The 20,605-nt window shown below is 32.3% G+C and overlaps 2 protein-coding genes across 3 annotated transcripts; both read right to left on the bottom strand.

The window, feature by feature from the left end:
* On the bottom strand, nt 6,228-6,694 carry LOC18599688 (SKP1-like protein 3). The gene is made up of 2 exons (XM_018121045.1): nt 6,410-6,694; nt 6,228-6,320 (listed from the first exon to the last, which is right to left on the bottom strand). The coding sequence occupies exons 1-2, from the start codon at nt 6,692-6,694 to the stop codon at nt 6,228-6,230; spliced, it is 378 nt and encodes a 125-aa protein (XP_017976534.1).
* On the bottom strand, nt 8,354-16,089 carry LOC18599687 (protein SCAI). 2 transcript variants are annotated; one of them, XM_007029756.2, is made up of 11 exons: nt 15,943-16,089; nt 15,655-15,862; nt 14,676-15,063; nt 13,826-14,032; nt 13,437-13,658; nt 12,653-12,719; nt 12,339-12,563; nt 11,500-11,591; nt 9,637-9,819; nt 9,402-9,538; nt 8,354-8,830 (listed from the first exon to the last, which is right to left on the bottom strand). In XM_007029756.2, the coding sequence occupies exons 2-11, from the start codon at nt 15,789-15,791 to the stop codon at nt 8,605-8,607; spliced, it is 1,884 nt and encodes a 627-aa protein (XP_007029818.2). In that variant the 5' UTR covers nt 15,792-15,862; nt 15,943-16,089; the 3' UTR covers nt 8,354-8,604. The 2 variants fall into 2 exon arrangements, with proteins under 2 accessions (XP_007029818.2, XP_007029817.2); XM_007029755.2 differs by having other exon boundaries at nt 15,655-16,089.

Genomic DNA, 20,605 nt, shown 5'->3' with positions numbered 1-20,605 from the left:
ACCGGCGGCACTAAGAAAAAACCCCCTGCCCTCTTTCTTTCTTCTTTCTTTTTTTTGTTTGTGGCTTCCCCCTTGCTAGAAATCTGGAAATTTTTTTTGTTTTTACAGATTTGTTCATCTCCCCCCCTCCCCGAATGCTACAGTGTCCCCTCCCCTTTATACCCGATTCTTGGGCTCTTGAGGGGGCACGCTCCACTACCTTGCCAGACGCGAATTTTTCGCGTCTGGCAGGGTGAGGGAGGTGCCTGGCAGGGTGCGTCCGCACCCTGCCAGTTGTACCTCACTCCCCTTTTTTTTCATTTCTTCTTTATTTTAATTTTTTTAATTATTTTTATTTATTTTTTGTTTATGATTTTAGTGTCTACAATATTCATGATACTAGGATTAGCACAATGCTATATAAGTGCTAAAGCAATGGACAAAATCTTAAAAGCGATTAAATAATGCTATGTATGATATTTTCAATTATGATACAAGGAGTTGTGGTTCAATTCCTGTGATACTAATAACTTCATCTTAACTTTAAAATTTTTATACAAGTAAAAAGTTCAAATCTTCAAGATACTTTCTATTATGCATAGTATTATTAATATTATAAACTAGTGGGGGATTGTTAGATATCTTATAATATTTGAGAGTCTTACTTTAGAAGATAATTATTCAAAAGTAAAAGTTCAAAAGAGAGGATGAAAACTTACAGATATTCCTATTCCTTTTCTAATAAGATTCTTTTTGCTCTTTGAAATATAAGTTGAAAAATCCATAAATTTGCACTTTTTATTTGATTGACCAAATCCTATGAAAATTAAAGGGAAAATGAAAAAAAATAAAAAAAAATCGACTAACATGACACTTAATTAATAGTATCATCAAGAATGAAATATCTATCACTAACAAATCTTTGCAACGATACAAGTTATATCCATCTCTGAGTTGTTTCCACCATTAAAATTTAACCTTGGAAGATCAACATCCAACCTTTCCCCTCTTCCTTCTGTGATGAAATAGAACTTCCATCCATAGAAGTTCTGAAAATTTAACTATTATGCATTATATTCTAATATTACCTAGTCCGTAAAACAGATGTTCAACATTAATTCATATATTTGATTAGTTTAATGTGCTCTCAATAATTTATCAGTCTTTTTTATTTTGATTTTTAATTTTAATTGGTCATCTTCATATTTGTTATTGACTTGCATCTTATAATTAATTAAATAGTTATGCCCCTTTATTTTGTACATTTATTTTACAATAAATAATTTAATTGTTAAATAAATATTTTTAGGCTCATATTTTATATAAAAATGCCAAAAAAATCAAATCAATTACTCGTTATTTTTTGCTGCCATTTTTTTTTATGATCAGGTCATTTGAAAACTTAGTAAACAATCCATAACAAAAAATAATTCTTCTTTTCTATTTCCTCTCATCCCTTTTTCTTTTAACGCTTCGTTTTTTGTATGGTTGGGTCATTTAACTAGGAATTTAAGCATACTATTACCTCTCAATCACCTAAATAAAAAGAAAAATAAAAATATAAAGGGCCTTCATCGCTAAGACTCCATTTTTTGTTTCAAAAAATCTAAAATATCCATGAAATAGCATGGGTTGAAATGGTCCGACCAAACCCAATGAATAATTGCACGTAAACATATAAATGAAAGTAATACTAACTTGCAATACAAATAAGAGAGATCTTGATTTTATTAGACTTCAACAATACAAAAATAATTACTTATTTGCATCGATCATTACATGCAATGATGCAAAATAGATCTCGAAAATTTATTCGACTTATTATCTTGACATTATTCCATTGCATCTAATCAAATTTAGCAAGGGTGGAAGCAAAGACAAGTAGCTCCACCTTGACACATCCCATTTCCCTTTGGTGGGAATTTTCTCTGACACGAGCTGTTGCATGTAGCATCCTTACAATTTGGAAGACCAAATGATACAACACATACTTTTCCTTGATCTTGTGCCTTCACCTCATTTCCTGTGTACGCAATAAACTATATTGAATAGGTTTACTCAACAACATTTAAACAATATGCATACATTGCTATGAAATTGTCATAATATTTGCATTGATATGAATTTATAAAATATCATGGATGGATCAAATGCAAGACATATTTACCAACAGTGAAGAGGAGAGCTAAAATGAAGATAGTGGAGACACCCAAATTCTTCATGGCTGTCATTCTTTCTTTTTCTTCTTCTTCTATTATTTGTAATGTATTTGAAACTCATAATCTCTTGCATTTATATATAACACAAATTGGTAAAGAGAGAAGCAATTTTTATCCATTAGATTTAGACCTTGTCAAAGAAGGAATGGTACCCTGTCAATTCATTGTTTTTACCAAATTTAACTGAAGCTAACACATTTCTGTTACTCATCCTAATTTTCCAATTAGTTTCTTCTAAAATTTGAATTTTTTTCATTTTTAAAGTTCATTTTAATCACAATTAACAGTGGTCAACAAAAAAATAAAAACTAAAAACAAAACTGATAACTTGATAAAATCATACATACAAAAAATAACCGAATTGGAGATTGGTTAAAGTTAGGCATCCACATTGGTGGCACATTGTAGATTTTTCATATTGAAATTTGAAATTTAAAAAAAATGTGATTTATGAAAATGAAAATTAATTTTTTTCTGAATAAGGTTATATTAATTATAAAACAAATACGACAATGCCAATAATTTCTCAAAAAACTTATTAAATATATTAAAATTAGTTTTAAAGTTAAAAATTTTTATTTAAATCAATAAAAATCAATTTAGTTGTTATAAATGACCCATATCCATGACCAAGACCCCTAAGCAATTGAAACAATTTGGTTCGATCACTTATTGGTTTTCCAATAGCAGCCAAGTCATCATAGATTGCTTTGAACTTTCCGATCTAGTTAGGAAAGATTATCCTTTTTATGAGTTTTTAGAGTTTGTAAAAGATAAAACTCCCTTTTTTGTGATTCTTGGGCAAATGCATCCACTAAGGCATTCCACACATCTAGCGATGTTTCTAATCCAACAATAAGCCCAAACACTTCTTGAGATAATGTACCTATTATCCAACCTTGCAAAAGAGAATTTGATTTTTTCCAAAGTATATATTCTAGACTAGTTTGGTCAAGCATGGTATATTTACCATCAAGAAAACTAAGCATATCTTGACTTTCAACTAATCCCATGACCTGAGTCTTCCATAAAAGAAAGTTTGTTTGGTTGAGAACAAAATTCCCTACATTCAGTGTTGAAGGATAAGGGTATTTAATAGATGAGGCCATTGAGGGAACAAAGAGAGCAAGTAAATTTTCAAAACAGTAGAGAAAAAATAGAAATGTGATGATAGTAGAAAAAAATAGAATATGCTTGATAGGAGAAAAAAAAATCAAAAGTAGTGCTCATATTAAAAAGTCCTAAAAAATAGTAAAAGAGATGTGATAGTAGTGTAATAGTAAGAACAATAAGTAAAAGAGAAAAAAAATAAAGGTGTAATGATAGTAAAATTTCAAAAGAGAAAGAGGTTGAGATTAAGTATAAGTAAAATTTAGAAGAAATTTATTAAATGGTTAGAAGTGGTAGAATATAGAATTATAGGATAAGAAAAGAACAATTAGAATAAGATTAAAATGATATAATGATGAAAAAGAAAGAAAAAAACGATAAGAAATAGAAATTGCAGCTCACAAAAGGTAAGAAGTGAACAAGACAGAAGAAAAAGAAATTAGAAGTGAACAAGGCAGAAGAAAAAGAAATCAGAATTCACCTAGAAAACCGCTCTGATACCATGAAGAAGTTTAGAAAAAGAAGGAAAAGGGGGAGAGAAGTTGATAGAGATGGTAGGTAAAGAGAAAAGAAAACAAGTGTAAGAATTTTTTTTTTTTTGTATTTTTCTGCTTGAGAACTCAGTTGGTTCTTAAATAGGTTACAAACTATGTTATGCAAGGAAACTTTGTTCAACAATAAGGAGTGATTATAAGGTTTATACACAAAATTAGTGCAACGTCTCTTTACAAGAATATTGCAACACATGTTGCTATCCTTGCTACTGATTTGTTGTCATATCTACTACTGATTTGCTCTGGTTTGTGAGTGATTTGTTGCTATTTTGCGAGAGATTTGCTGTTAATTTGTGCCAGATGATGGCGTTTTATAGGACAATTATCAAGAAATAGAGATAGAGTTGAACAATATACTAGTCATGGGGAACATGGGGAACCTACATATGAAAAGGAAATAGAAAATCCATATGCTAAAATGGTTAGGTATGCTATGGGTCCAAAAGTTGCTTTCAATTCTAGTCATGATAATGAGTCAAGGTTTGTAGAGGAAGATCTAAATCCAAACGCAGCTAGCTTTTATTCTTTGTTGAGTAATGAGAATGAACCTTTGTGGTCAAGTTGCACAAACCACAACACTTTTAGCTGTGTCATAACTTTTAAATGTTAAATAAGAGTTTAATTTGAGTGAGTCGTGTCTTGATTGTCTAATAGAGATAATAAAGAATATGTTGCCATCAGATGAAACTTTACCTAGTGACTTCTATAGAATGAAAAAAGAAGGTGGCGAAACTTAGATTTGATATATCAAAATTCTTGCTTGTAAAAACAATTACATCTTATTTTATAAAGAAATTGCTGATTTGGAGCATTGTATGATATGTGGTCATCCTCAGTACAAACTAAGGAAATCAAGTGCGAAAAGGCAGAAGAAAATGTCTTTCAAGATTTTTGCATTACTTGTCACTTATACCAAGGTGTCAAAGGCTTTATATTTCAAGAAAAATTATTAAACATATGACGTAGTATATGTAAAACCAAAGTGATGATGAAGTATTTAGACACCCTGTTAATGGTGAGGCTTGATCACACTTTAACTGCATATGAGTTATTTACAATGGAACCTCAAAATGTCAGATTAGGGTTATGTGCAGATGGTTTCAATTTTTTTGGACCAACTGTGAAACTTTATTCTGTTTGGCCTATAATACTCATTGTGTACGATTTACCCTCATGGATGTGTATGAAACAACCTATACATTTCTTAATATGATCACTTGATTTCGAGGTATTTATATAGAGTCATGGGAGAGCATATTTCCTCCAAATGGGAATGGAAGGTGCCAAGGAGATTCTACTTGTCTTTGCTTCCACCTTTGCTAACTTTGTTTTTCAGTTTCTTTTGCTTTTGGCTATGACCTACGGGTTCACTAGTGCAACTCAACAACGCCAAAATCGTTCCAAACTCAAACAAAATCATCTTCTTGATTTGCATATACTAATGCAAATGAATAATGTGTCTATATTCAAAGTCAATTAATCAATTGGATCAACATCCTTCCCCCTTTATTCTTGTCTTTCTATTTACATGAACTATGTTATTGTTAATTTTTATGTTTTTATCTGCTTGGAAAATATTCAGAAGTAAAAGATATTTCTATTTCGTTTCTAATTAGTTTTTTTTTTAAATTAATAGTATCACAAAAAGCGAAAGATTTATAATTAAATATATATTGACGTAAATGTGTGATAATTACTGTAATAAGTTAATTTAAATCTAAACTTGCATAAGAGGGCATTTTAAGGAGTGAGGACTTATTACAAGCATATGAATAATTGTTTGGGGTGGCGACATAAAGCTGAAATATAAGTGTAGAACCGTGGAATGGCAATGTATATACGGATGAGGCAGTTATTTTGATTGCTTTAACCTTAACGTGCGTGAATGTGTTCAAAATTGAGCGACTTTGTAACGGATAAATTCAAGCAAAATATTTGATGCACAAGCCACCAAATATTTGATGCACAAGCCACCAAATATTAACGTAATTAATAGAATCACGAAGAGTTATCGTAATAAGCTAATTTAAATAAAATAAACATACTTTTAATAAAAATTAATCATTTACAAATATTAACGTAAATTTATTATAAATAATAATAAAAATACTTAGTGAAAATTAATCCTAACAATCTTGCTGTTAATGTTCATTTTTTCTATATTAACTTTAATTGTTCTTTAAAAATATAATAAGCGAAGTTCATATAAAATCCTCTAGAACCCAGAACCAAAGCATATTTCAAAATAACTAAAAGAAAAATCCAATGTTTTAACTTTAAACATCTTGACAACCTAGTGACAAAACCCAAAAACAGCAGAACCTATGAGAATATAAACACTCACTTGATTCTATCACTCAAATGCTCACTTCTTCTCCCTCCTAACCTCCTCTTCTTCCTCTGGGGTGAAATCATTATCGATGTTGAAGGTCTTGTGAATCTCCTCAGAGGTCTTTCCCTTGATGTCAGCAACACGGTTTGGCAAATCGAGCTCTAGCTTTTATAATTACGGTGGCTTTCCCAATCATAGCGCTTCCTAAGTTTTGCCTGAACCTTCAACGATTTTGAATACAGTGTCACACTCATATACTCCCATAGTGTATTATATACCCGCCAGCAAATGCCAAATACTTTGTTCATCTCTTCTTCAAGCTCAATAACAGTTCTATGGGATTTGACATGATCATTGTACCGATGTATACAACAATACCAATAACGGATCGCATCAACACATCGATCTTGTTCAAAACCTACATCTTCATCCCCATAATCTAGTATGCTTTTGTAAGGTCCATCGGGCATTAGATTCACCCAATTCCAATTCCAAAACATTTTTCTAAATCAAAAGCCCAAAAATAACATCTTTCCGACCAAAAAAAATGATGCATGTCCTCCATAAACTTCATCCGCTCTTCATGATTCCCAAAAAATGGAACATCGAAAAACTCTCTGGCATTTCTTCCTTTGTAGGATGATAATTTAATCATTAGATGTGCCAACTCTTTGGAGTTAGTATGCTGGCTGTAAAATTGCTCTGAATCACAACCAGGTATCCCTTGAAAAAGAGAATTAGGATGCTGTCGAAATATGACAGCATCCATCATCTTCTTCAGATCTCTTTAGGTTGTCCATCTATTACAGCAACGCCATTTAATAAATTTCCATGAGAAAAAAGAGGAAACAACTCCAACAAAGCTTTGAAAATGGTCCTGAAGAACAACTTGAATTCATCTATGACGTAATCCCACCATTCAATTGGATTTCCACCTTGAAACCCCTCATACAACTCTGAATATCAATTTTTGAAATTGTTCTCAATTCTTTCAAGATAACAAGCATGTACAACGGAAAAGTCCAATTATATGGTTTAAAACTTCAACACAATATTTTCTACCCAGCTTTCTCCACATACTATACTGATAGTGAACACATGCTTGACTCTTGCACTCCAAAACACTTGCGTCAATCTTTATGCCATTTTCATAAATATAACAAGGAAAAACATTGCAATCATTCTTGGGATCACTCTTACCATTGTTAACCGTGTCCATTCTTTTCAACTGGATTCTTGAATCTAGCTCATTCTTCGTCTTCTTTCTTGAAACTAGCTCATTCTTCCTCTTCGTCCTCTTCAAATTCATCTTCTTCCTCTTCAAATACATATATTTCAAATCCAGCTTCCTCCCCTTGAAATACATATATTTCAAATCCATCTTCTTCCTCTTCAAAACCATTGTTTTACATGTAGATCTAATGGTCAAATCCTGATTTCATGGATTATTAAAGAAGAAAAATATGTTTTTTTTTTTTTTTGTAGAGAGAGGTGGGTGATACGGACAGAGATCGATTTCGAGAGGTATTTATACAGAGTCGAGAAGACCTTGCACCCCGATAAGAACGGTGGGTGGCTAGGCTTTTCTAGAAAGAGAGGAAACTGACCGCAAGCGGAAAGGCCAAGGCCGGGGACCGAGCGTTGAGACAAAGGGGCTGACTGCAAGGGTTATTGGAAGGTTTAAATTTATATAATACTAATATTTAATGTTTATTATTATTTTACCTTTAAATTATAGTATAATTAATAATGAGTTTAACTTAATTAAATTATTTTAGATATAATGCTAATATTAAAAATAAATTTATAGCAATTGACTTACAGTAAGGTTAGACTTAACTAACGCTTACCCCAAGTGACAGCATTAGCTCCTAAAATCCCCTTCCTTGCTTCTACTCATTTACTGCAAATCAGCAGCCAACAATGAGTTTTCAAGTAAAAATCTCCATCTACTCTGGTTTTTTACCTAATTAATGAAGATGCAATGTTCAATATTCCAAGGATCATAAAAGGAATGATGACTTCTCTAATTTTGATTCTCATTTACTGGCTGTAATTCTGTTATCAACAGGCTTAGGAATCTCACACTTCATTCCAACTCTTCCCTGCTTTACTTTTAATTCATCTCTCACCCACCAAGGAAAAAGAGATAACACTACTTAACAGAAAGAAATAATAACTGATCATTTTTTTTTTCTGACAAATCCAGCAATAGCTGGCCATCAACCTTTTCGGCATTACAAAACAAACACACTTCTTTTCCAATTCTTTTCTTATAGACAAAACCCAGACACAATTTATAGCACTGAAGAATTCCATCTTCAAACACTCGCCTTTCAAATCAGACAAACATAAATTCACATATTTATACACTTATCAAGAACCACATTTTTTTAACATAAATAATAATTCATGACTCCATATCAATGTTTCCATGATCGCCAAGTGAAATTCCTTCTGTGAAAATAAACTGTTTGGTTGCTCGGAAGACTTTGGCCAGCTGCATAACTACAGTTTGAGATGCAGTCGTCATTGGCGAAACAGATTGCGGAAGAGCAGGCATACACTCGGGATGGAATTCCTTCTTGTTGAAGGTTTGCGCAAACAAGGCCAATACCACCCGACAAAAAATAAATCTGCAAACCAGACAAAACAAAGTTGTTAACTCCAACTGCCAAGCTTTTACTCCAGAAAAAAGGTAAATTATGCTGCAAGGTATCAAGAACAGAACTCCAACTTGCAATGCATGCCAAAGCTGTTTAGGCTTTTTCCCACTTGCAAAGAATTTAGCTAATTCTAGAAAAAGGAGGAACAACCATGATTCTTTGTCCTTCTCATGACTAGATGAAAAGTTGAGGGACTCAAATGCCTAGAGAAAATGCCACTTCAAATGTGTGCAATTCATAGCATTTAACAAGTGGTGCCACGGAATAGCATTCCTCATTTTAATAGTTTGGTGGTGGGGGTGGGATGGAAGGAAAAAGGAACAAGAAATCCTGACAGGAGACAGGAATATCATACAAGTTTTTCAAAACATTGAAAAATGAGACTCATTACATACCACCACATTATTTAGAAAGGCTGTCAATAAGTAGAGATGTTAAAAATTTTAATGCAGATATTTGGTCATATTTCATAGAAACCATGAAACCTTTTGGAATGTGCATCCCTAAATATTTCAACCCTCACAAAAGAATAAGATAATACCTCAGAAGAAACCGTCGTAGGAATGGATCTCTAAGAACCTGTGCCCAGACAGGATCAAGGTTATCTGATGTTGCCAATGTCAAGCCCCAGTCATTTAGGGATGAAGAAAGCAGGCTTTCAGCATGTTTATATGTGTCCTGAGCATTTCCCTCTATTAATTATACCAAACAAAATAAAAGAACAAAAAAGCATGAAAAGAAGTTATTTTCTATGAGAAGATTTGTTTCTTACACACCATTTCCACATCAGAGCCTGAAATACCAAGCAACAGACAAAAAGCCTGCAGTGGAGCTGTTAGAAAAATTGTGAATAGGCTACCAATTGACTGACGAGAGGAATCAGCAGCACCAATTGGAAATGAACAGCTAGGGGATAGAAGCAATGCAGCTCGCTCTCCTTTCTCAGCTCCACTAATAGCCTGCAATTGTTTAATACGAGATCAGCTTTGGCATGGTTTTGCTATGTAAAGGGGTAATAGAAGATATGGTTCTGAGAAATTATGCACACAACACAATTGGAATGGTAACAGCATATATCTGGTCACTATAAATGCTAAAACTTTTATGATGAACAATATAATCATTTTCTACAGAACCCAGTAGCCTACACGAAAGCAGTTCAACAAACATTTCACTTTTAGCCCACCCAGGGACCCAGGCACCTATTGCCCTACTCACTGGCTTGAACATCAGTGTGCATCCATACAGAGAGGCTGTATGCTAACATTCTAAACTTCTTTCAAGACATTGGTTAGCTCACTTGGGACACTTCAATCATTATCACCAAACCTGATATCTAATTCATGTTTGACATTCCTTAACCCAGTATCAAAATTTTGCAGATACTACCAGTAACATTTATTGAGAGTTTTATTAGTGTTGCATACCTTAAATTGGTCTACACTAAACTAAAGCCAGTAGAGAGTTTCAGAGCAGTAAGTCACGGTTTCCACCTACATATACTATTTCCAACTACTCTTCAAATTCATAGCCAAGAATCTTAAGAATATACACCTCATAATGAATAATGTCACTTCCATGTATCCCAGTTTTGAACCCTTTAAGGCCTCTTAGATTGTAAATTGATATAATCACAAGCTATATTCATAGCAACTTTTGAATTCTCTGTTTCAGTCATAAGATCAACCTCAAGTTATTCAACAACAATGAAGTTGCATTGCTGAAAAGATTATTAGTCAAAAAATCAGATCACCCCCAAAAAAGTAACCCTCTTGAAAGCAAAGCTTCCATGTGCCCACCACAATGCTTACTTTGGCCATTATTTTGCTTCAAGCTCCTTCGATATCAAACTATGGATACCATGTACTGCACACTTCATATCAAAATATGGAAAAATATATTTGGATAATATCCCATGTTTTGTGCACTGCATTGCACTTCATGACAACAGAACAATTTCCCTTTTATGGATGAAATCAAAAATATGAAAGCCAGAATTCTTTCTAAAAATGTGTATGAATCCACTCTATATAGTTTCCCTATATTAATGAAAATCTGGCAACAATCTGGACCTACTAAAGGATAGCACCAAGTACATGGTATGGCGCCAACATTCATATAGTATGCTCAAATTTCCATTTCCTCTTGAAAAGAATATTCATATTCTTGTATAAATGTAAAAATGGCACCTACCACCCTGGTGCAGACTATATCGTAGTAGAATGCCGGCCTTCATATGAAAATGCATGGCTAAAATTGCAGGAAAAAAGGCATTGAGTTGTTCCCTTCTTAACATCAGTATTCTTGTAAAAAAGCACTTTACAAGCAAACAAATATGAGGAAGGAATATTTAAGGCTAAGTTGTGGTATGCAATACCCATGCATTCTTGTAAAACGCAGATAAATAAATATAAAATAAGAATCAAATGCATAACTTGAATATATTTTAAGTTACAACTTATGAGGCAATAAGTTTTCAGCAAATGAAAATGCTTAGCATTCTCTAAGAATACCATAAGATAAGTAGCCCCCCAGCCCAACCCATAGAAAAAATGAAAAAAGAAATATCCTAGTGTACATTATGAAAATGCCTGCATGAAGAACTATTACTTGAAAAGTATAATGGTTGACAGACTTGCCTTAAACACCTCACTGGCATCACTTTCAATTATTACAAAGAGTGGTCTTCTTGTGAATGGAATTAAGTCACTGGGATAAATACAGTTCAATCCTGGAAATGAGTTATTATGTGTCAGGATAAACATTTAAAATCCTAGCAGTCACATAATGTGCAATATTAGACTACAAAATAGCAATATCATATTATTAGAGGACTGAAATGATTCCGAAATCAAAGACTAATAAGAACCATTACAAACATAAAAGCCAAAAATTTGATATATGAGGACCAGCCACTCCAAAAATTTTGGAAGTTAAAGTATTGCAATAAGAAAGTTCGCAAATCGTGCCAATAATATGCTTGGCAAATTTGTTGATTGACAATATATGAAAAACATCATAGATGCTGCAAATCACTTTTTTTATAAAAGTATGGTATGTTTGATAAAAACCAACTGTGTGAAAGCCAATCTCTAAAATTAACTACTATTAACACCTACTACTTTCGAAATAGAAACAACAATCTAAAGAACAATGGAACAAGAATGCATGAATTAGTAAATCATGAAAGTCACTCAGGAAATATATACATGGCTTATGCAGTAGTTCAGTCACGCATGTTTACAGATAAATCTTTAACTGTTTGACAGACTTATGAGTTATGACTTCACAAAATGGCATATGCAAGGAAAACTTTAAGTTCATAATAGAGAAGGATTATGAGAGGAGGCAGGTTACTTATGCAATCTCTTCAATTTATCCCATAAGCATAGATCAGGCTATCACATAAAGCTGAACAATGAACACCATGCCAGAATAGATGTATGAGACTAATAATTTCTTGGAATGCTATACGTACCTCCAATCCCGCGATTACCAAACTGCAAGCAACCAGTGTCGTAATTGATGCAATCTCCTTTACTTTGACTTGCAGAAGGGTTTGGGCTATCACTTGGTGAGCTAAAAGATGAAGTGGAGGTTCCATCGGAGTGAATTGTGTGAGACTGAAAGTCCCTAATAATATTTTCTGTTGCCTTGATACCGGTTCCGGAACCTGAGGGAGACAAGGCATGTCCAGTTCTTCCTGAAGCATTTTATGGTAAGAGACATAAGCAGCCATGATTCTTATATGAACATGTAAAAACATAGTAAGCAAGAGCCACAACTGATCACCTGAAGCTGACAAAAATATTAAGAGAACACCATCAGGGGGGAGCTCCTCACAGATTGTTGCCAGAACCTGCCACCAGAAAGTAAAATAATGTGAAACATATTACAGAGCAAGATTATTAATCAGCATACTAACCACAAATTTTATAAATAAAAACCCCCTATGCATTGTTGATTTTTGCAGATAAGTACATATATAAGCAGCATCACTTGTGTCTATGTACATATGTTTACCATATCCACTGATATGCGAGAAAGGCGTGTCTACTGCTCCCCAGCAATTTCTAATTCAATGACGGGCATGCAAACATCTCATTGACATAGAAATGACAATCCATCAAGGTAATAAACTACTAGTTCTTCACATATGTTTAAAATTAATATCTATTTAGAAATGTTATTGAGCTACGACAGGATTGATGCCTCACTAGCATCTTGCAAGTACTACATTTTTTCATTCCCCTTATTTCATTTGTACTAATTTGTAATACAAGAGCCTAAGTTGCTGTCTTACCAACTTGGTCTCCCTTCTAAAAATTCAAATGAGTTATGTTATCTCTCATCCAGTCAATCACCAAAACTTTTTACACTATTTTTGTCTTTTAAAACATGCGCCATTGAAAAGTTGACTGAGACTCCTACTATTTCTCTTCCCCTCCAATTTTTCTCTTTCCAAAAATGATTTATTACATTCATAACTAATAAAGGTTGTTCTTTTACCTTCTTACTTTTATAATGACCATACTCAGCCTCACCAAGACTACAGAAGTGAGAATTTCATACTTACTGCTACAAAATGTGTTAGAGATGGACGATATAATACAGCTTTTCTCGGATTAGGTGGCAAAGTAGGATCAGCAATATCTTGGGAGTGGTTAACGCGACTGGGTCCTAAGGCTCCATTCTGACCACTTTTACCACCAGTTGACTGGTAAAATGAACCACTAGGCTCCCATTCCAGGCACTGAAGCATCCTAAAGGTGTCAAGAGTGAGCTCTGAAAATTTGACCTAATAAACAATAGAAAAAGATAGATTACAAACTATTTTAATTCATTATGTATGACCATGCCAGAAGACTCCTGCTTCCAAGAACAATTCAATTTTTTGAAACTATAAGTATGCAGCTTTACCATTTATTAGGGAGGAAAGCGAAAAAGAGGACCTTAATACCTAACCTCATTATGATGGTAGCTGCTCAGTATTGCATCTCGCAATCTTAAATTCTTCCTAGCAACAGGTGCAGCAACATGAGGTAGAACATCTGGATGGGGGTCCAGTACAAGACTATACCTTAAAGGCCTGATATTCATAAAAGCGGTGTCAGCTTTCAAAAATCTAACTATCTCCTGAACCACCAGCTTCCATTCTTTAAAGTCAGTGTCCTGGAGAGAAGATGGGTTGAAGATCATTAATCTGTACACAAGTAAATGCCAAAGCAACTTCACTGCCATTAAAAAGGGCCGAATCTTAATATCACAGAAAAACTTGGAGGTTCCTAAATTTAAAAAAAAAAAAATTATCACCTAAAGTAAAACCATCAGCAAAGGACAGGAACCATGAACATCGATTTAAGATTAACATTGCATGAAATTTCCTTCCACTTTATAAAATCATTTGGTTCTCGGTGGAAATTTTTGTTAAAATGGAAATAAAAAATTACATACCAAAGAAAAAGCAGAAGATGAAGGAAGGTACTATTTAACATTCCATCATTCATTCACATCCAACATCCAACCACATGCTCAAAATTATTATATGTTGTTTATTACACAATACACTACTAACAACAACAATTCCTTCTTTCTTCCATAACTCAGACACCACCCCCCCCCCACCCCAAAAAAAATGAAAAAAAGGTAAGGTGAAAAGAACATATATTTACCTCCACTTCACTAATTCCAGTCTAGTTTAGGACACATATATCTTCCATTAGTTGGACAAATGCAGCCATGCAAAATCATGCATATATGGTAAAGTCATAATCAACACCAGAAATAAAAAATAAATAATTAAAAATTAAAAGACCTGAAAAGTCCTCTTGCATTCATCAACCAACATCTTCAGCTGATTAACTAATTGGTGAACCATTTCTCTGCGGTTCAAAACCAAACACACCATCAAAAACCTAGCTAGAAACCTCAATTGCTTGTTCGCAAGATTAGTATCCTGGCACAATCCCTCTTTGAAATACTCCCTTGTCAATATAGCTTCATAGAAGATATATGCCTCGGACAAATAACTCGCTTCACTTGTTCGCATATATTGTCCATAATAAAGCTGAGCAATTCGGGATGCAATCTCACCAATCTCCCACCTTTTAAGCCCTGCTTCCACTAGCTTCTGCCGATTTTCCTGCTGAAACTTCCACAACTGTGTGTAGACCTTGAATACCTTGTAAAAGTATGTATCATACCTAAGAAGCAAAAAACCAAACATGCTATATTCATTATTCAATTGTCTCTCACAGAATTGTCCACAAATTATGGTTCCATATAAACAATGGAAAACCACGCTCTCTTTCAGGTTATTAAGTCTTTTTGATTATTGCTTTTACCACTTACTGTTTACAATTGGCTTTCACTTCCTAAATAATTGCTACAGGGCAAAAGCAAGCTGTAAAAGAAAATCATAATTGATCAAAAATGAGCAAATGAGTAAAATGCGGAATCAATTTAACATAATTATTCTACATTAAATTTAAACACAAATTCTACTTTGAAAAATTACAACTTTAACTTTTAGTCCTTCGAATTATAATTCAGTTTCGCATCCAAAAGCATTATTGCTTTTTGTTTATATAGTCCAATGGTTTGCTTCACATCCTGAATAAACTATTTTCATCTTCCAGTAAATTAACATAGATTTTACATTTTTTTTCTAATTTAATTTCTTTACCGAAAAAAAGGCAGCAAAATCAAAAAAATTAAAACCTCCAAATCCGAATTTCCAAAAAATGATAAAAAATTAATAAAACCGAAAAAGACTGGAAAAAAAATACAAACACCTGTTGCGTTCATAGTAAGGCAAGTCTCTGATCTTAGAAAACTTCTTATCAGCTTTATCCACCAATGTCCAATACCTCTCGCTCACTGGAATATTACTACTATTGCCACTGTTGTTGTTTATTTGCTGCTGCGCCATTTTCTCTTATTTCTTTTTTCTTCCTTAGAAATGCGATTTCTCGGCTTTTTCACATGGCCGCGACGTCGTTTCTGTAGAATTTAAGGTCAGTTTTTTTATTTCCGATGATCTAATCGGAGGAAAAGGAGGAGGAGGAGTAGGAGGGCGTTACCGGGAAATTCCGGTGAGGTGAGAAGAAGAGAATCGATAGATTGACCGGGAGACTTCACCGGAGCCGGAGGCTGTTTGTTGTTTTTTTTTTTTAATGATTAGAACATCGGGCTGAGTAAGTGACTGAGTGGTGATGTTTTGATGAAATTATCAAATTGACCCTCTCATTTCTCTATCGTGTGTTTTTTACCGACAAATGAAATTTCCCCATTTTATTTAGACGTCAACTCGGTTAATAATAAGAAGTTCTAATTTTACATCAGCAACAGCATGGACACAACCTTTTAACTTGTAGTATATATATACTAATTTTTCATTATAACATATACATAATCAATATTGGTTTGTTCTCTAATCAATATTAATTAATTGAACAATAAATAAAAGTATTTGGTTTTATGGCTATTTTCATTATTTATTTATATATTTCCATTAAAATTTGAAATTTGAAATTATGAGGTTAAATAGGGTAATAACAAGTCATTAGAAAACATAAATAATGGTTACCATCAACTTTAAAGTTTGTTGTCATCTTTATCCATGATCGAGGTTGCCCATTTAAGCCTGCAAGCTAGGCTTGCTTTGGGTTAGGTTTGGGCTCAGATGCTTGGGTAATTTGGGTTCCAACCCGAACGTGCCTAATCGTAAGATAAATAATTTATTTTTTTAATTTAATTTAATAATAAAGGTTAAATATTGGTATAATATTTTTAAAAAATTATATTATTTATAAATATTTAAATAAATATTTTTTTATTACATTCAATCAAGTTCTTATACTTCTATCTTGAGTCAAATAAATTTTAAAATTTGACTATTTATTATTTGTTAAAATATCACTTATTATTTTATACTAATGAAACAAAATGATATAATTACATTTTTACTCTCCACATTAGTGCCACATCAACATCAAGAATAAGAATTTATTTTATTTTTTTAAAATAATTTAGGATATTTTAAATGTTATGTCTAGAATATTTTTGTTATTTGATAATATATATTAACTAGTTTTTCTTAGAAAAAATTGAGATGTGGATGTACTTGGACTAACTTTTCAAGGCCTAGATTTCAATGATGTCAGTTAAAATTTTACTATATAAGTATACGTATCGAATAGATAATATATAAACAAACAGAATATCGATCTCATAGAGAATTAATTTAAAATTTTACTAAGTATTAAAATTAAAACAATTTAGTTTTATTCAAATAATTAAAATCTGAATTCTAATTAAACTAAAAATTACTCAAATAAAACTAATTTAATTAAAAATTAAAGTAACAAGATAATTGGGTAAAAAGTAAATTAAACAAACCTAAGATTATAATATCTCTCACACTTCGTCTAAATCTTACTTTGCTTTTTAACTTATTTCAATGGATTGAATTACTAACCTAGAGTCCTCAATTATTTATAAGAGTCTCCCTACTCATCTTATAAAAATATCTATTTTAATTAAAATACTATATCCTAATGTAAATTGAAATTAAAATAAACTCATTGAGTTCAGGCTCTAAATCTAGCTATATATGGCCTCTAAATACAATCCTATCCTATAGGCAAATCAATTAATATGATCTTATGCTATTTCAATTTTAATCTACACTAAACTCCTTTTCCTAAGTTAAGGTTCCTAAATCAATTTAATTGATGATCAGCCAACTAAAAACATTAATAACAAATTGGAATAAACAATTCAAATCCTATTAAAGATAAGCAAGAAAAAGATTAAAAATTTAGATTACATGTGAGTTCAATTGTAATCCTTGAAAAAGAAAATTAGCTACTCATAATTGCAAAAAACAAATAATATTATATAAAATTCAATCATTGAGAGTAACAAGAAAAATAAAAGCTAAGGAAGAAAACAAAACTATTGATTGCAGTTTGTTTCCTGAGTTTCTGTCTCAACTTTCAACCTTTTGAATCTCCAAAAGTTTTCTCTCCTAATGTCTCTTAAAAATATCCTAATTATACTAACAAACTTAACCTATAATTCCTTAAGTTAACCTACTGATTTAATTGGGCTTGAAAATATAATGAAAGGCCCAAATATTAATTGTTAACCTTAAAATTGCCATTCTAGCAATAATACACTCAGTCATTTTTTGACGCGATTTTCTCTATCTTGGAGACAAAACTGGGCAAAGTGATCTTATGAAAGTTATATCTCTGTCTCTTAACTTTCCAATGGTCCAAAAATCGTATCATTTGGAGTTTTGTAACGTGAGTTATGGTCAAAACATCGAAACATATGCAAGCAGACTTCTAGGTCTTTCAACATCTTACTTTTAAAAATTAAGTCCAATTCCCTTAATTCTTACAAAAATATAAAAACTAATAAATAATAACTAAATTAAATGAAATAAACATAAAATTAAAAAAAAAACTCACTTAAAAATAAACTAATTATAAAAGCAACTAAAAATAACAAAATTATAATTGAAAATTAAAAACTTAGCTAATATTTAATAACAAAATTGGACTAAAATAATTCTATAAAATAGAATTATCACACCTCAAAGTTAAGATTTTGTTAGTCCTCGAGCAAAAGAAATTACAAAAAGAAAACTAAACATAAAAATACTTGAACAAGAGATAAAAGTACCAAATCATGATTTTCCAATTTTTTCCTCAAAAATTATCCCAATTTTAACTTAAGGTAAAATACAACTAATCCTTAAAATCATGCATCAATTCAAGTGAAAACTTATTTTTCGAATGGACTTCCTGTGTGTGTAATTTGTTACAAAGAATAACTTGCAATTCGAATTAGTTTATGCCAAATCTAAGCATAGATTAGTACTAGAATCCCATAAGTTTGTTTTTCATCTCTCTTTCCACTAATATAGAATAACACTTATTCAAGGATTAATAGGTCTTTGTTAAGCTTATAATGTAAGGCTAGAGTCAAGGTATGATAAAGGATAGTTTTAGACTCAATTTCACCCTAAACACTTAATCAATCTAGGACTTCTAAAAAGCTCAATAAAATTTTATAACACTCCCAAACTTAAAGTAAAATTTCCTTTGCACAACACAATTTTATTTCTTTTTTTTTTTTACACTCCCCTAAACTTATTTTTAACAATTGTGAACATGGGGTAAATTTCAAACACCCATCACTTTTTTTTTCTTTAGCTTTCTCCCTTAATTTATCTTTAAACTCAATATACTTCCTAGAAAGATCAAAATATTTAAGGGTGAAAAGTTCAAAATGTTGAAAATAAATAAAAAGGTTAAGGCTAATATATTTGTGTACTTACAAAGAAATGGTAATTTAGGCTCAAAATGGGTGACTAAGGGTAATTATATAATAAGGTAGCTCAATAAGGCTCAAACAATCCAAAGATGACCTAAATCACTTCCTATCCTAAATGTTATCTAAGATTTCGTCTCGAGAAAGAATTAAACAAATTCTAGAATTCTTAACTTCATTATACTCTTTATGAACATAAACATTCTCAAAATCACAAAAAAAAAAAAATTAAGTGAAAGAATATAGTGCTCAGATTATTAGAAGTCACACTCTAAGATAAAGCTAACACATGAATATCACATAAAATTAAATCATAACTATATACTTTCCAAAAGCTAAGAATTACAAGATAATCAATTTATCATCCTAGGATTGGGACAATCATGGATAAGGTGCAAATTATCTCAATTTTTTTGTTCTTTTTTATATTTAAATATAAATAAAATATGCAAAACATAACTTAAAATAAAACTAAATAAACCTAACATAACGAAAAGAATAAACCAACTAAATTTTAAAATACTCCCCCAAACTTTGAACAAAACATTGTCTGCAATGTAATAAAAGAAAAGGAAAAAGAAAGGTGAAGAAAATACTCCCCTAACACCTTAGTTGCAGTCTATTGGTCATCCTCATCGTCCACACCAAAATCATCCTCAGAGTTTGAATCTGTAGGCAACGAAGGAAAAATAGACATATTCATCCCAATATGTTCAGCATAGGCTCTCATCATTTGTTCAATTGCCCGATTCTGCCTTTCGTGACAGTTCGAGTGATGATCAATGCGCTCCATCCATTGAGTAACACGTATGGGAGCCGACTGTGAAGGTGGGGGGGTCGTTTGAGAAGAACTATCAACCACTAGTGCAGACTCTTCCAATTGCTTGAGAATGGCTATAGTGATAGGGATTTTTTATTGTTGCAGCTCCTTCTTATCGCTCCAATGCACACTAGCTTTCAAACATAAAGCAATTATCAAAGAAGAAAATCCTATGTCATCTCGTTTAGTTCGACCCATATGTAGTATGGCATGAAAGATAACCTAACTAATGTCAATGGATTTATGCGTCACAACGGCATAAATAAGAACCGCACGATCCTTGGTGACATTGCTGATGTGAGTTGATGGAAGCAACCTTGCTACCATAAAATGTAACCAAACTTTCAACTCCTTCTTCATGGCACTTAGTTTAAATGAAACGAGCTCGCCATGTGATGTCTTCCATTGGGCTCCCTCAACATAGAACGTCGATATAATCTCATTAAAATCCGGATGATCGCCCTAAGTATTGCCTATATTCATCATTCTTAATATTAAGAGTTTCAAAAAGTGCGTTGATGGCTTGACTGTGAAACAAAACTTGCTTGCCACATACAAAAGCAACACAATCAACATGCTCA

This window comes from Theobroma cacao, chromosome 5 (genome assembly GCF_000208745.1).
Source record: "Theobroma cacao cultivar B97-61/B2 chromosome 5, Criollo_cocoa_genome_V2, whole genome shotgun sequence".
Lineage (NCBI taxonomy): Eukaryota > Viridiplantae > Streptophyta > Magnoliopsida > Malvales > Malvaceae > Theobroma > Theobroma cacao.
This window is presented reverse-complemented; position numbering and strand designations above follow the sequence as displayed.